The sequence below is a fragment of the Melozone crissalis genome, unplaced genomic scaffold (assembly GCF_028551555.1).
Source record: "Melozone crissalis strain CALT ecotype California unplaced genomic scaffold, PUWL_Pcris_2 ptg000033l_1, whole genome shotgun sequence".
NCBI lineage: Eukaryota > Metazoa > Chordata > Aves > Passeriformes > Passerellidae > Melozone > Melozone crissalis.
This window is the reverse complement of record NW_026535811.1, coordinates 10,763,623-10,777,181: the sequence shown is the minus strand read 5'-3', so window position 1 is coordinate 10,777,181 and position 13,559 is coordinate 10,763,623. Positions and strand designations below refer to the sequence as shown.

Genomic DNA, 13,559 nt, shown 5'->3' with positions numbered 1-13,559 from the left:
TGTAAGTGATACAAACATCTCTGTATTGCAGACTATAAAACTCTCCAGCAGCAGTAACACCCTTTATGTAAACACCTTTTGCAAATTAAGGAAATGAACCTTGAAGCATTTGACAGAGTTGAATAATGCTGCCTGTGTGAATTGTCTCACTGACCTCAAAGGAGTGAGAACTTTCTCATAATAGTAAAAGATTGTGGTGATGCCTTGGTGCCTGCCAGAGATCAGTTCCAGGAGGATGTGTAATTTACAGCATCACTGTATTTATTTAGGATAATAAATAGGATGATTGACAAGAACCAGCCTGGTTTTTTTCTGGGTCCTGACAGCAAAATGTTCTTGCAGAGCTTTCCTGACCACGACGTGCTGGGCCAGGCTTTTGAGGATGCTCTAGAAGTGCTGCAGCAGCACTCTGACAGAGAAATGCAGTGTCCACCAGGTAACAAACACCCTCCTTCTACTGCATTTCCCAGCTCCTTTCTTACAGGAAAGCACACTTGAAACACACAGGTGGGGGAGTAAGTTCCCAGAAGTGGATTAAGGGGTTGTTTTTTGAGGATGAAAAGGAGGAAATTTGTTTGAAGGGTTTTTACCCCTCCATGAGTACTGCCCAGTGTGGGGAATATCTTCCAGGTCACAGCACAGGGAAACTCTTGGAATGGGCCCATTTACCATCCTCCCAGCAGCAGCCCAGGTGCATTGAGCTCACTTTTCCTGTAATCAGAGGATATATGACTGCTGTGCAACAGCCTTTTCCCAGTTTTAATGTTTCAACTTCAAAATGCCCTTCTGCTATGCCATGAATCCCAGTGTAAAAGGAAAAAAAAAAAAAGATCAGCAAGTGAAATTAATTTCCTCATTTAATTTTTTGTGCACTAATAATAACCGTAAATATTTTAATGCAGGAATGATCGTTCGAGTCTGGATAATTAATAGAAAACTGTTTTTCTTGACTTCAAGCATTGTATACTGTACAAAACCTACAATGCAAGGAAACTGTAAATTGTTCCAGCTCTGGCAAGGTTTTGGTAACTAAATTACTATAATGTTTAAAATTTGTGCTTTTGTTTTTACACTGTAAGCAGAAATGCAAGGAAAGGAAAATATGAGGCTGCATCACAAACCCTCTATACCCAGAAAAAAATACCTGATGTCTTTTGTGTGAAATGCCTTTCATATGAGGAAGTTGAGTTACATATTATCTACTATAAAATGAAATGTAAATAAGACCAGTAGGGCTGTATCTTCAGCTGTTAACAATTTTTTAGTTCCACTGCACTGGTAATTTACACATGCAGGAGGATTCACTATATCTAATTACTTTCAATCTTCTTCCTTACATATGTTGTTAGGGCTGATGGAGTTATTAAACCCTTGCAATGCAGTGTTTAGTCTGTCCCCAGCTGCACCCACATTTCCAATTGCAATGGATGTACCCATACCCTCCAATATCTTCTTCTGACCACTTGAAGTTGGTAATTTTTTCAAATGTCTTTAGTCTGGTGTTTTCCTCCGCTTCTTTAAGCATCACAAGTTCTTGGGTTCCTTCTATGTCATTCTTTCAGGCTCTGCAGATGTTCTGATGCTCCTTAACTTCATTCACCACTGGAGACTCTGACTTGCATTGTACTAATGGCCTGCAGAACTGCCTGACAGTCCTTTTCCTTTCTAGGTGTATTAATATAATTAGAGTCTATATTTATCCAATTCATACTGGATAACCACCACCTATGTCTTATCCAATTCATACTGGATAGCCACCACCTATGTCTGGTGGTCTGTATGGCCCTCTGTTATCCAGTAACCAAAAAATTTCATGATGCTGTGAAATATCTGACATTTTGTCTTTAAAAAAATTGCTTTCCATTTTTCCACGTTTGTGAGGGCTAGAAAAATGAGTCCAAGGGTGTGATCAGCAGCAGCAGTACAGATTTTGCTGGATAACCTACTGATGTAGAACATCTTGGCTCTGGACACTTTATTATCTAGAATGTTTTTTGACAGGCCCAGCACCATGTCAAATTATTTGCTGTTGTGGTTTTCTTTTTTCCTTCTTCTCTCTTTATTACTCACTTGGTTTTTGCTCCCTCCTCCTGATTCCCAGGTTATAAAAACTGCCTGGCTGTGATCAACCATCACCACCACCTCCAAGCAAGCCCCAGTTACTGTGCAGCACCATCTGTGGAGGAGCAAGGGTACAGCTGGAGAAACGTGATTGTGAGTGAGCTCACCTCTAACAATAGTCAGACATAACTGGAAGGCTGATTGCTCATTTGGGATTTCTCATACAAATAATTATGCTAGCACTAACAGAAATTTGGTCTGGCCAGGCATGATTCAATTGAAACTGCCTTGGGAAATATTTGCAAAATGTGATTAATAATGTCTTTTCAGGAGTCAGCAGTTTGCTTCTGATGCTCTTCTGTGGTTCATCACATAATATGATGACAAGCAAACCTACCAGAGAATTAGTTATAGGCTAAAAGGTTTCTTTATATTACCTGGGAACAGGCAGAGAACAACAACTTCCAACACTGATGTGGCTTCTGCCGCTGTGAAAAAGAGCCATGACTTTGATTTCTCCAACAGCAGTTTGTTCTAAAAGTTCTGGAAAGAGCAGCATTATCTGAGCACAGCTTCAGCCATTAGAGTCCATATAAAAGCATTGGGAATGTGGTCTCCAGGAGTGATGGAAAATGAATTTTGCAGGGGAGATCATTTCAGGGAAGCAGATTCCACAAAAGCCCATTTTCACCCAGCAGGTTAACAACAACCCAGCATGGGAACTACAGAGTCTGTAGGGGCTACTGTCCAGGTGGTCCTTGTCTTTTCCTAGCTCTGGGAGCTGCTCTGCTCTGGTTCCAGCAGCAGGGTTGAAGGTCCAGGGTGATGCTGTTGTGCTGTTTTCCCTCTCAGCTTCTCCTCTGGTGGGCAGCTCTTGCCCCTGGACAAGAATTTGTGCTGCTTGTTACTGGTACACTACACTGAGTGCCTTCATGGCTGACAAAAGTCTCTCATGGGTGAGGCGATGAAAAGTTGCATTTTGAAGGCTTCAGGCAATTATTTGCCACGTTTTGGTTTTTTTTGGTTTTTTTGGGGTTTTTTTTTGTGGTTTTTTTTTGGGTTTTTTTTTTTTAATTCAGAGAATGTACTCTGTTAGTAACTTTTTATTGTCTCAATTCCTGAAGAACAGTGCAGCGGATTTTTATGGAGATGAGACTGTCTACCATACACTGCAGAATACTCCAGAAAGTCAAGTGATGCATGCTGCTGCTGGCCAGCCAAAAGCAGGGAAAGGTCTGTAAAAAGATCATATCTTGATGTGTAATTTATGTTACTTAAAAAACCTCTTAGCAAATAATTCTTTCTCTTTTACCTATTTTTTTAAAGTTTCAACGGGAAAAAAAAGAGTGAACATTTACTAGTGACTAGGACACTAGTGTTCAATTTCCATCTGCTAAATCTTATAAGATTATAATAAATGATAAATCTATTATTAAGTTATTCCATCATTGCTTACCACATGGAAAATCAAACCAGAGATACGTTTCACTTAAAATCATTTAGGATGAAGTCTGATGCAGATAAGTAAATCTAGCTAGCAATAACATCTTTATCCATTTATACCATATATTTTATTTCATGTGGCCCAATAAGCAGTAATTTTCTTAAAGGTTTTTCACATACATGAATATTTTTGCACACTGGATTTTATGCCTTAGTTTACTTTTCAAATCACCTTTCAGTTTTGTCACTTCTAATGGCAAAATAGCATTTTTATGGCTATTTTCCTGCTCCTTCTGGTTGAGTTTACTTGAATTGGCATCTATTTTGCAAAGAATTGGTTGTCTGATGTTGTCATTGCAGTACTTCATTTTTCTATTGCATTCATTATTTATGTTTTTGGTGGGGAAGAACTCAGCATTCTTTCTGTGGCTGCTGGATGAGATTTATTTTCATAGCTTCAACTCTGAGCTGTTGTACCTACTTTTGACCATGAGGCCTTTTGAAGTAGCTTCCTGATTTAGCTGGGTTTTTGAAATCCCCTTTTCTCAGCTTTAACCACATGGTGTCAGTTTTTGGTGCTGTCTCTGCCCATTGATGCTGAGCACTGTGGTCTCTGTTGTTTAATAGCTGCTACTACTACTACTACTACTGTTATTTACTACTGCTACTACTATTGCTACCATAGATTCTTTGGGATGGTGGGAAGAGTAGCCACCATCTATTCTGCAGTTTTCAACTTCAGATTGCTGAAATTCACCATTGCAAATGAAAACCTTTCAAACAGGAAATTGTTGCTTTTCCAAGTCTTATCCAGGGTTGCATTGGGGAATTTTACATGTCAGTATCTGACTTGACCTTCAGTTATTACTGCTCTGTTAAACTTCATTTCCTGTTGCTATTTCTTGTACACTGTCATCAATCTTCCTTTTCAGAAGACAACCTGCACATATTTGCAGTGATTAACTATTCTTATGAGGTCATTTTATGCCTTCTTACAGATTTCTTTGTGTCCATGGTGATATTCCTGCCAGAAACCGTGATGTGGGGGACTATTTTCACTGCACTGGATGAATTTAGTCCACCTAGTTTCTTGTTGAGACATAAGAGATCTTCTGTACACTAGCAAGTAGAGAGGCTTTTTAGGAATAGATCTGTAGATAAAACCATCAGCACTGAGAGCCCAAATTCTGTGTTTAAATTGTTTCACAAAATTTTATTTAGGGCAGTCTTTAGGCTGGTCAACTTCTGAAGGGTACTCTTCAGAGCTCTTCATATGTAGATATGCTTTTGGAAAGCATCTTTTGAGATAGGCTTCCTCTGAAAAAGTCCAGTTCAGTCACAACAAAACCATTCCATGATCTGAGATCATGCTCAGTGCAGTGGAGGCAGTCAAGAGAGGCACTTCAGAATTGAATTGGATGCATTTTCCCTGAGACAATTAGGTGGCTTCAGGACCATTCAGACTGAAATCTAATTCAGATGCTCTGAAACACCTTCTGGAGGAACCTGCTTGTCTCCAATCACCACATAAGAAACCTGCAGGCACTCACCTGCTGGCTTGGACTGATGTTTAGGGCCTGGAAATGAACATCACTGCCTTATGCAATGAGATACAGTACAGAGATCTGATAACTGACCCAATCTGAAACTGGTGCGTTGCACTTTGGAGATAACAGCTGGGCTCTGCAAACACAGCTGCATAAACACATGAGAGCAAATTAGCCCTCTCCAACAAAGGCATCAGCTAAAGGTGATGTGTCTAGGAATAAAAACTTGGGCAGAAATGACCACTGAACTGAGAGGCCAAACAGCACTAAATCAAGTGCTGCTGCACACATGGCTACACTATTCTTTTCCAGCAGAAATTTAGTCCACAGTCCATGCATTTTCCCTTGGTCTTGTTTGTTCTACCATCAGTTTCTAGGATAATTCATGTTGGAGGGGACCTAAGGGGGTTACCTACTAAGAAGTGCCCACTGTGACAAGGCACTGTCCTTCACAGGTTTCCTTTTCAGCTCCTTAGTAATCTCTGTGTATTTCTACTAGAATATGTCCTTCTGGCCACAGGCCAATTTCTACTTAGATAATGAAACTTTATTAATTTTTTGGAAAGTACCTCTGATTTCAGGCTCTTCTTCTTCCCAATCTGACTGTTACTTCTCTCCTCTTTCCTTATCACCAGCTACAGAGTTACTGTCATCCCTGACAGATGTCTTGGCTTGACCTCAGTGTTCCTTAGCAACTGTCACTTTTCCCCTGTTCCTAGTTTAAAATAGCCACACAAGACAAGACTTTATGAACTTTAGGTGCAGCTGCTCATTTCTACTTTGGTTAAAGTGGAAGACGTTCTTCTGCACAGATTCTCTCTTCTGCAAAATGTTCCTCTTTGTCTGATAATCTTAAATTCTTCCTCCTTCCAGCAGCTTCTTGATCACCCTTGGCTTTGGGAAGGGAACTAGAAACACTTCATAGAGTAGAATCTACAAGATCTATGTGAAACTAAATAAGCCTCACTAGGAAACTGAAGTTTGAGAACTGAGCCTGTGGAGAGAAGCACTTAATTAACTGGCAAATATTTCAGTACCAAGCCTGCTTTTTTCTGCATGGGAATGCAAACTGACACTTCTGCAGATTTTTACAACATCACAGGCTACCAGAAGATCTTGCTCTTTATTGATTACATGAGGTTTCTGGTTAAAAACTAACCTGATTTTCCTGCTCACCCACTTACCCTTTCTTATATCAGAGACTAGCTTGCATCACCAAAACATTCCTGAAACAAACCCAACAAAACCATCATCTCAAAATCTCCGAGTTTTGAATAAACAGGGAAACCGTTTATTCAAACATTCAGATTGGCTCTCCAGAACCTCTTTCCTGCCCTCTCTGAGGTTGTAATTTCCTGCTGTGTGTTCCTTGAGTGTGCACCTGCATAGCATGTGTCTGCAGACTGATGCTTCTGAGACCTACCACACAGTGAAGTCACCAGATATTTGTTATAATCCCCACATAACCTTCTCTTGAAGCTCTGATGACCAAATCCCCTTCTGTCACCACAGATACGTTCAGAATTAGTGCGTGGTGCTGATAATGTCAAGGTTGTGGATTTGATCCCTGCATGAGCCATTCACTTAAGAGTTGGAATTGATGATCCTTCTGGGTCCCTTCCTATGACTCTGTGTTGCTCACATCTCTGTGATTTGAACAGTTTATACTGATCTTTTAATTTGGGACAACCTATTAGGTTTAGCTCTGCTTTTGCTTGTAAGACCTTTCCAGGAAAAAGACAACTGATCATCTTTTAAAACAAGCACAAGTGTTGAGGTTGTGAGGGTCCCCAGGACGAGGTGAGAGATGAAGAATCTGACTCCATGTTCTCAGAAGGCTGATTTATTATTTTATGATTTTATATTATATTAAAGAATGCCATACTAAAACTATACTAAAGAAAGAGAAGGATACAGAAAGAAGGCTTAACAAGAATGATAATGAAAAACTCGTGACTGACTCCTCAAAGTCCGACACAGCTGATGGTGATTGATCATTAAGTAAAAAAATTTCACAAGTTTGGATAAACAACCTCCAGACTACATTACAGCAAACACAGGAGAAGCTGAGGCTTTTCATCTTCCTAGGAGAAGAAATCCTGGCAAAGGGATTTTTCAGAAAATATGACAGTGACACATGAGTTGAGTTCTGACATTTTGTGATTTATTTCATACAGGTAGAAAAAAGCTTCGACTATTTGAATACCTCCATGAGTCTCTCTATGATCCAGCCATGGCAAACTGCATCCAGTGGGTGGATAAGCCAAATGGTGTCTTCCAGTTTGTCTCCAAAAACAAGGAGAAACTTGCAGAACTGTGGGGAGAAAGAAAGGGGAACCGCAAGATCATGACTTACCAGAAGATGGCCAGAGCACTGAGGAATTATGGAAGAACAGGGGAAATCATTAAGATCCGTAGGAAGCTGACGTACCAGTTCAGTGCTGTTGTTCTAAAGAGACTGGCTCCAGCTTATTTCTTGGGAAAAGAAACAATTTATCATCCCTACATTCAGTCTAATCAAGAATATCAGTGTGCAGATGACTGGACCAGTTACAATAATTACATGTACAACAATGGTTATGCATTACAGCACGCTAACAGCTAGACTTGCCTGTCACATGAACATGCCTTTGTTATCCTGCAATGCTTTCCAGCACAGAAACTCTTCCCTGTACATAGCTTTTCCTTTAAGATATCATACAAACACATGAAGAGGAAAGGTTAAAAAATTATATTGGCCTAGTTGTTTTTTTCCTTTTGAAGTTAGTGATATACAGTCATTGCCTCTTGAAGAAATCCAGCAGCTATAGAACACACTCTATTCTCCATGATGCTAGCCAAAGGAATTACTGCAGTTTCAAGCTGATATATTCAAGAATAGGATCAAGGCTTTTGTCTGTTAGTGGACATTGAAGATCCCATTGTGACAACATTCACTGTAAGTTTTATGCACATCTGCAATCAGAATTTAGGGGATGTTGTACCACGGTTGCTGCATCCCTAAGCTAGAAAGGAAAGAGATTTGCCAACTGCAGGAAGCTGCTGTCTGCTTTTTTCATCAATGTCATGTTGACCAAGTTGTTAATCCTTAATCACTTAAATTAACATATCTTAGCACAGATCCTGACATGTGGTATTAGGATTGCCAGGTGCACATTTTACTGTTGGCAGTGGATTCATTGGGACCATGAGAGAGTTAATAAAGATTTGTGCTTTTGGTTAATTTTTTATTAAGTTTTGTAGGGTTCTTCCCCCACTAATATGAGGAGCTCCACTTTTATTCAGCAGTTCTGTACTGACCTAAAAAACATAGCTTTGCCATTTATTTTAGGTGTTATCACTTTATAAATAAAATTTCGCTTCTCCAGCTCTTTTTCTAAATGGGAATGTAGCTGAAAGGCTCAGTAATTTTACACTTTCTTCCTGGGGAAGAAGAACTAAATTTTGGCAAAAAGAGAACAGTGGACCCTTATGTCAGGATAATACCTATAAACCTACTTTTTCTCACACTTCTGTTACCTGATCAGCTTGTATCTTCATAGGAGTTGTCTTTTGTGCTGCAATATTTCCATTCAATTGCTTTCAGTTCCAACTTCTGCATTTTGCAGTGTGTAGGCCTGGATATTAATAAAGACAAAAATAATTTCTGTGGAGAGCTGTAAATGGTGGGGTGGGCTGATATGTTTGATGAAACTCGTTGATTTTGATAGTTGCCCTTTGTGTGATTCCTGTTTACTTGTACAGGGTTGTCATTTTATGTAGTAGACACAATGCTGCCTGAGCAAAAATCAAGGTTCAGGGTTGGTCCTTTGCTAAGAGGACAGATGTTTGCTCTTAGAAATATGAAGCACGTTAAAGAGCACTAAAAAGAGACCCAGGCTTTAAGTCAGGGGAGAGTTGGACCTCGGTGGAGTGAGCTCAGCCTCTGTGGCACGGGGGTGGCTCTGGACCCACAAGATGGCACCAGTGGACAGCTTTTCACACTGGGACAGTGACACTTGCAGGCCTCCAGGTCATTTGTTCTAAAAGTGTCCCTTTAGGTTTTTTTCCTTCCTCACCGTGTTTGGTATTTTCATTTTCCAGCAGAGCACTGCTGCAGGTTTGACAGAAGCAGCACTGAGCCTTTGGAAGCCACCACCTGCCCAGGTCCAGCTGTGCCAGATGCAGGAATTGCTGTGACACTTTGGTGACACTAAACCCACTAAACTAAAGCAGGCACATCATGGCAGCAGATCACAGATTTGCCCTGGGCAGTGGTCAGTTCTACATCTGAAGCTCAGTGTCTTCTCCAAAATGAACCTGGTTCAGCCAAAATGATGCATGAGCAAGAAATAAAGCTGATCTTTCTGATTTACACTTCAGGATTCCTGCAAGCAGAAATTACACCAAGAGCCTCAGAGACTCTGTGAAGGAGGCAGAGTAAGAGTGTGGTGGTGTTTGCAGGGGTCCCAGGATGAGGAAAGAGATGAGAATCTTGACTCCATGTTTCAGGAGGATGATTTATTATTTCATTATATATATTATATTAAAAGAAAATTATATACTAAAACTAAACTAAAAGAAAGAGAGAAAGGAGACATCAGAAGGCCGGAAAAATAGCAAAGAAAGGAAGAAGAATGATAATAAAATCTTGTGACTGCTCATAACATGGATACAGGTGGCTGTCATTGGTCATCAAGTAAAACCAATTTCACATGCTGGATAAACAATTCTCCAAATCACATTCCAAAGCAGCAAAATATGGAGAAGTTGAAGTTTCCCAGCTTCTCAGGAGAAAAGATCCTAATGGAAGGATTTTTTAGAAAATATGCCTGTGACACTAGAGCACTTCAGCAACATTTTATCTACCCCATCTTGCCTGTCCTATGCAGTACTTACATATGTGTGTGCTGTTCAGTGGACGAAAACCAGGTAAAATACTCAGCTTCCAGATGAAAAATAATTTGATTTCATTTATTTTGGCTTAAATTTGACTCCAGTGGAAGTTTTTAATTTTGGCAGAACTTTGAGCACCCACCTGTCTCCACCTTGTCAGGCACCAGATGTGGCAGATGGGTCAGACTGCCCTGCCATCCCATGCAGAAGGGGCTGTCTCATGGAGAACAATCCACACTACTAACAGGCTGATGTCTTCTAACATATCACAGACCTGCATGTGTGGTTTGACCATTAGTGCATTGCTTAGTGAGTGTAAAAAGAATGGAAAATACTACAAACAAGAGTTAGCTTTTTTTTTTCCCAAGAAACTGCCCCATGGATTGTTGAAGCATCCTCAGTGCCACATGTAAACAAAACTGTGTATTATTCTTTTTTAATACTTTTTTTTTCCTTTCTTTGTTTGGTTAGTGAGAGCTGCCCCTTCACTCTTGGTAACATCTAAACTATCATAGATTAAATTATAGATGACTGACTGCAAACACTTCACTGGTGTAAGGTAACACTGAAGTTCAAGCTGGCTGTTCAGGCTATTTTCTAGTTATGTTCCATTAATGGGAATTTTCCTGATTTCCAAACTTTTTTCTATGGAGAAGGTCAAGGCAAAAGCCCTCATTGTCACTAAAATGCAGGAGCAGATTCCTACATCCATGACTTAAGCTAAGGGCAGTGAGATTGCATGTGCCTGCTGCTGTCTGCATGAACAGATTTGATCAAGAAACTGGACTGAGTATGGGATCAGAAAACAAAATTTGCATTTTAGATTTTTTTTTTTTTTTTTGGACAATAATCTTCAGTTTTCCTTTCACTCTGCATTTCAGACTGAAAAATTTCCCATACTATTCCATTAAACATTGTGGTTAAGGCCTTACATATATTACAGAAAACCTGGCAAACTGAATAGTGAGTGTAGAAAAATCCCTTGTTAATAATGACAGCAGAGGGCGTTTGCTGGCTGAGAAGGAACGTTTTCTTGGGTTTCTTGGGTCCAGCAGAGTTCCCTGTGAGTTTCCAGCTGGCAAGTGGCGCTTCCCAGACACTTCTCTTCACTTCCACCTATGTGAGAACCTCTGCTGAAACCTACCACCTTTCTAGATCTTATTTCACCCACCCTTTAGCTGTCTTATCTGCTGTGAATTTCTTGTGGCGTAATTTGGACCAAAAACTGGCAGCAGTGCCTGTGAACTCATCCATGCTTCATAAATGTGCATCAACCAGCAGCCCAGTGCCTATCTTATGATATTATCTTGTTTTTTCTTGCATCACCTTCACCTTCACTGGTAGATTTCAAAGGGCTCTGTAAAAATACTGATATCCTCATGGTATCTGCAGGTAGAGCAGGGGACACATGAGACACGGTCAGATGTGCATGGATCATTGGGAGGTGAGGAGAATTCCAGCATCCAGAGCCTGTCCTGCAGCCAACAGTCAGGCCTGCCATGTGCTGATCCAATTTCCTGCTCTTTCTGAGGCATCAAAAAAAAAAAAAAAAAGCAAAATCAATAAAATAATCTAATCCATGCACTGAAAGTGCCCAAAAGAGAAGCGAGCAGTGCCCCAGTGGCTCATGCAGCGCACCTGGAGGCAGCACAGGCTTTTTGTGCTTAACTCAACAACTGAAATGTAGAACCATAGAACTGTAAGATTGTTGGAAAAGAACTTCTAGATCATCAAGTCCAACCCAGCACTGCCACATCCACCACAAAACCTTGTCCCTATGCACCACATCCAAATGTCTTTTAAATACCTCCAGAGATGGTGGCTCAACCAGTTCCCTGGGCAGCCTGGCCCAGTGCTTGGCAACCCTGCCAGTGAATAAATATTTCCTCATATCCAGTCTAAACATTCTCTGGAACAACTTGAGGTCATTTCCTCTTGTCCTATGGACACCTTTTTGCCTGAGCAGAGCATTTCTTTTGCTTTTTTTCCAGTGAAGGGATCTATATCTAATTATGACAGTTGGGAACTCCAGGCCAGGCAGGTTTGGATGCTGGGCATACAATTTAAAATGCAGCTCTCCCAAGGCAACCCAGCACCTAAGAGGCACCAGCCACCTTGTTAGGAAGTCACACATTGAACAGTCAGTGTTGATACAATGGATTATAAGGTGAATTACAGTGCAACCAGGCTGTATTAGCAAGATGCCATCAAACTGCACACAGAGTGTAAACTGATGGACGGAAAAGTGAATTCCTTATTTGACATTCCAGAAACACATAACCTGAGCCGAGAGTTCAAGAACCACAATGAAGTAAAAAAGACAGACAGCTGCTTGTTTGTCAGGATGTCTCTGTGTAGAATTAGAGGCTTTAATTACATATGGGGAATATTAATAACAGTTCAAAGTGGAATGTAGCTAATCATTAGGGTAGGATCTCCAAGCAGAGGGATGGAGAAGCCATACAAGATTTTCTTTCAGAGGAAATGAAAACTCAGCAAATCTATTTAGAGTACTAGCAGTGTGTACTAGATATGAGGATCTAGGTAGACTTTTCTGCCTCATTAGAGCAGAAAAATTCAATGACAATCAGAAGATATAATTCTTTACAGATTTGGCTAACCTCTCTAGTCATCCTGAATCCAGAAAACACAGGAGATAGCTTAAAAACAATGAGAAATAATAATAATAATAATAATAATAATAATATAATAGTAATAGAATTTGGTGGGGTTTTTTAAGCTTTTAAATTTTATGTTTACAGTCTGTACCCAGCAATGCTGAAGCTAACAGTCTTCAAAAAAGAACCAACCTGGCAGATCTGAGATTGTTGGAAACTCAGCACATTTGAAGAGATGCAGAATAGTGAGGAGAACTCCATCTTCTATACAAGTATCAACGTGTTTCATAATGAGGCAAACTCATCCACTACAAGGGGTTATTGACTCACAGAGAGGGCTGAAGGAACTGCTTCTCCAGGGTTTTGTTTGGCATATGGGAAGAATTTAATTCCCTCTCTGATCTCTGCAAAAAAATTCACTTCTTACATAGCTCTGGTCTACAGAGCTGAACTATTTCTCAAACTTTAAATTTAAACCCCTGTTGTTACATTATTATTTTTCTCCTTGTGTAAGTTCTTATTCTTTCTGGCTCTCTGAGAAATCCACATTTCTCTGGAATAAGCATTACATGAGTATGCTGCCAGTGGTCAAAGTGGCAGGAATTCTTTATCTGGACTAAGCAAAGAAATGTTTTAATGAAACAGCTCTGCAGGATTTGGACTGTTGTAGGCTGCAAGTAACTGGAAACATAAGTCTTTCTGATTTCTGTATTGATTTCCCTCAGATCCAGCATGCTTTAATTTCCAGTGTGTACCTGTCAGTTTGATTCCTACTCATATTCTGGAGTCCCTGGGTAGCTGTAATTCAGCCCTTGCCCTGCCCTCTGACATGGTGAGGACAGCAGCCCACAATCAATGGCAGACCTGCTCCTATTAATCTTGTCCAGTAAGGGCCTGGTTCTCCTTCTGCAAAGGGCAGGAGGACAGTTCACACCATCCTCAGAGCAGGCAGGAGAGTGTCCCAAGCACTAATGGCTTCAGCAGCAGGTGTTCCAGGGTACCCACATCAATCTTC

The 13,559-nt window shown here is 40.4% G+C and overlaps 1 protein-coding gene across 1 annotated transcript; it reads left to right on the top strand.

The window, feature by feature from the left end:
* The first annotated feature begins 315 nt into the window (after window positions 1-315).
* Window positions 316-7,656, top strand: SPIC (Spi-C transcription factor). Its single transcript, XM_054282194.1, has 4 exons — window positions 316-436; window positions 2,102-2,214; window positions 3,186-3,294; window positions 7,229-7,656. The coding sequence occupies exons 1-4, from the start codon at window positions 331-333 to the stop codon at window positions 7,654-7,656; spliced, it is 756 nt and encodes a 251-aa protein (XP_054138169.1). The 5' UTR covers window positions 316-330.
* Window positions 7,657-13,559: the final 5,903 nt, after the last annotated feature.

Coding starts and splice junctions, on each gene's coding strand:
- SPIC (XM_054282194.1), top strand. CDS start 331: ATGTTCTTGCAGAGCTTTCCTGACCACGACGTGCTGGGCCAGGCTTTT. Junction 437..2,101: donor AGAAATGCAGTGTCCACCAG/GTAACAAACACC, acceptor CCTGATTCCCAG/GTTATAAAAACTGCCTGGCT. Junction 2,215..3,185: donor ACAGCTGGAGAAACGTGATT/GTGAGTGAGCTC, acceptor CAATTCCTGAAG/AACAGTGCAGCGGATTTTTA.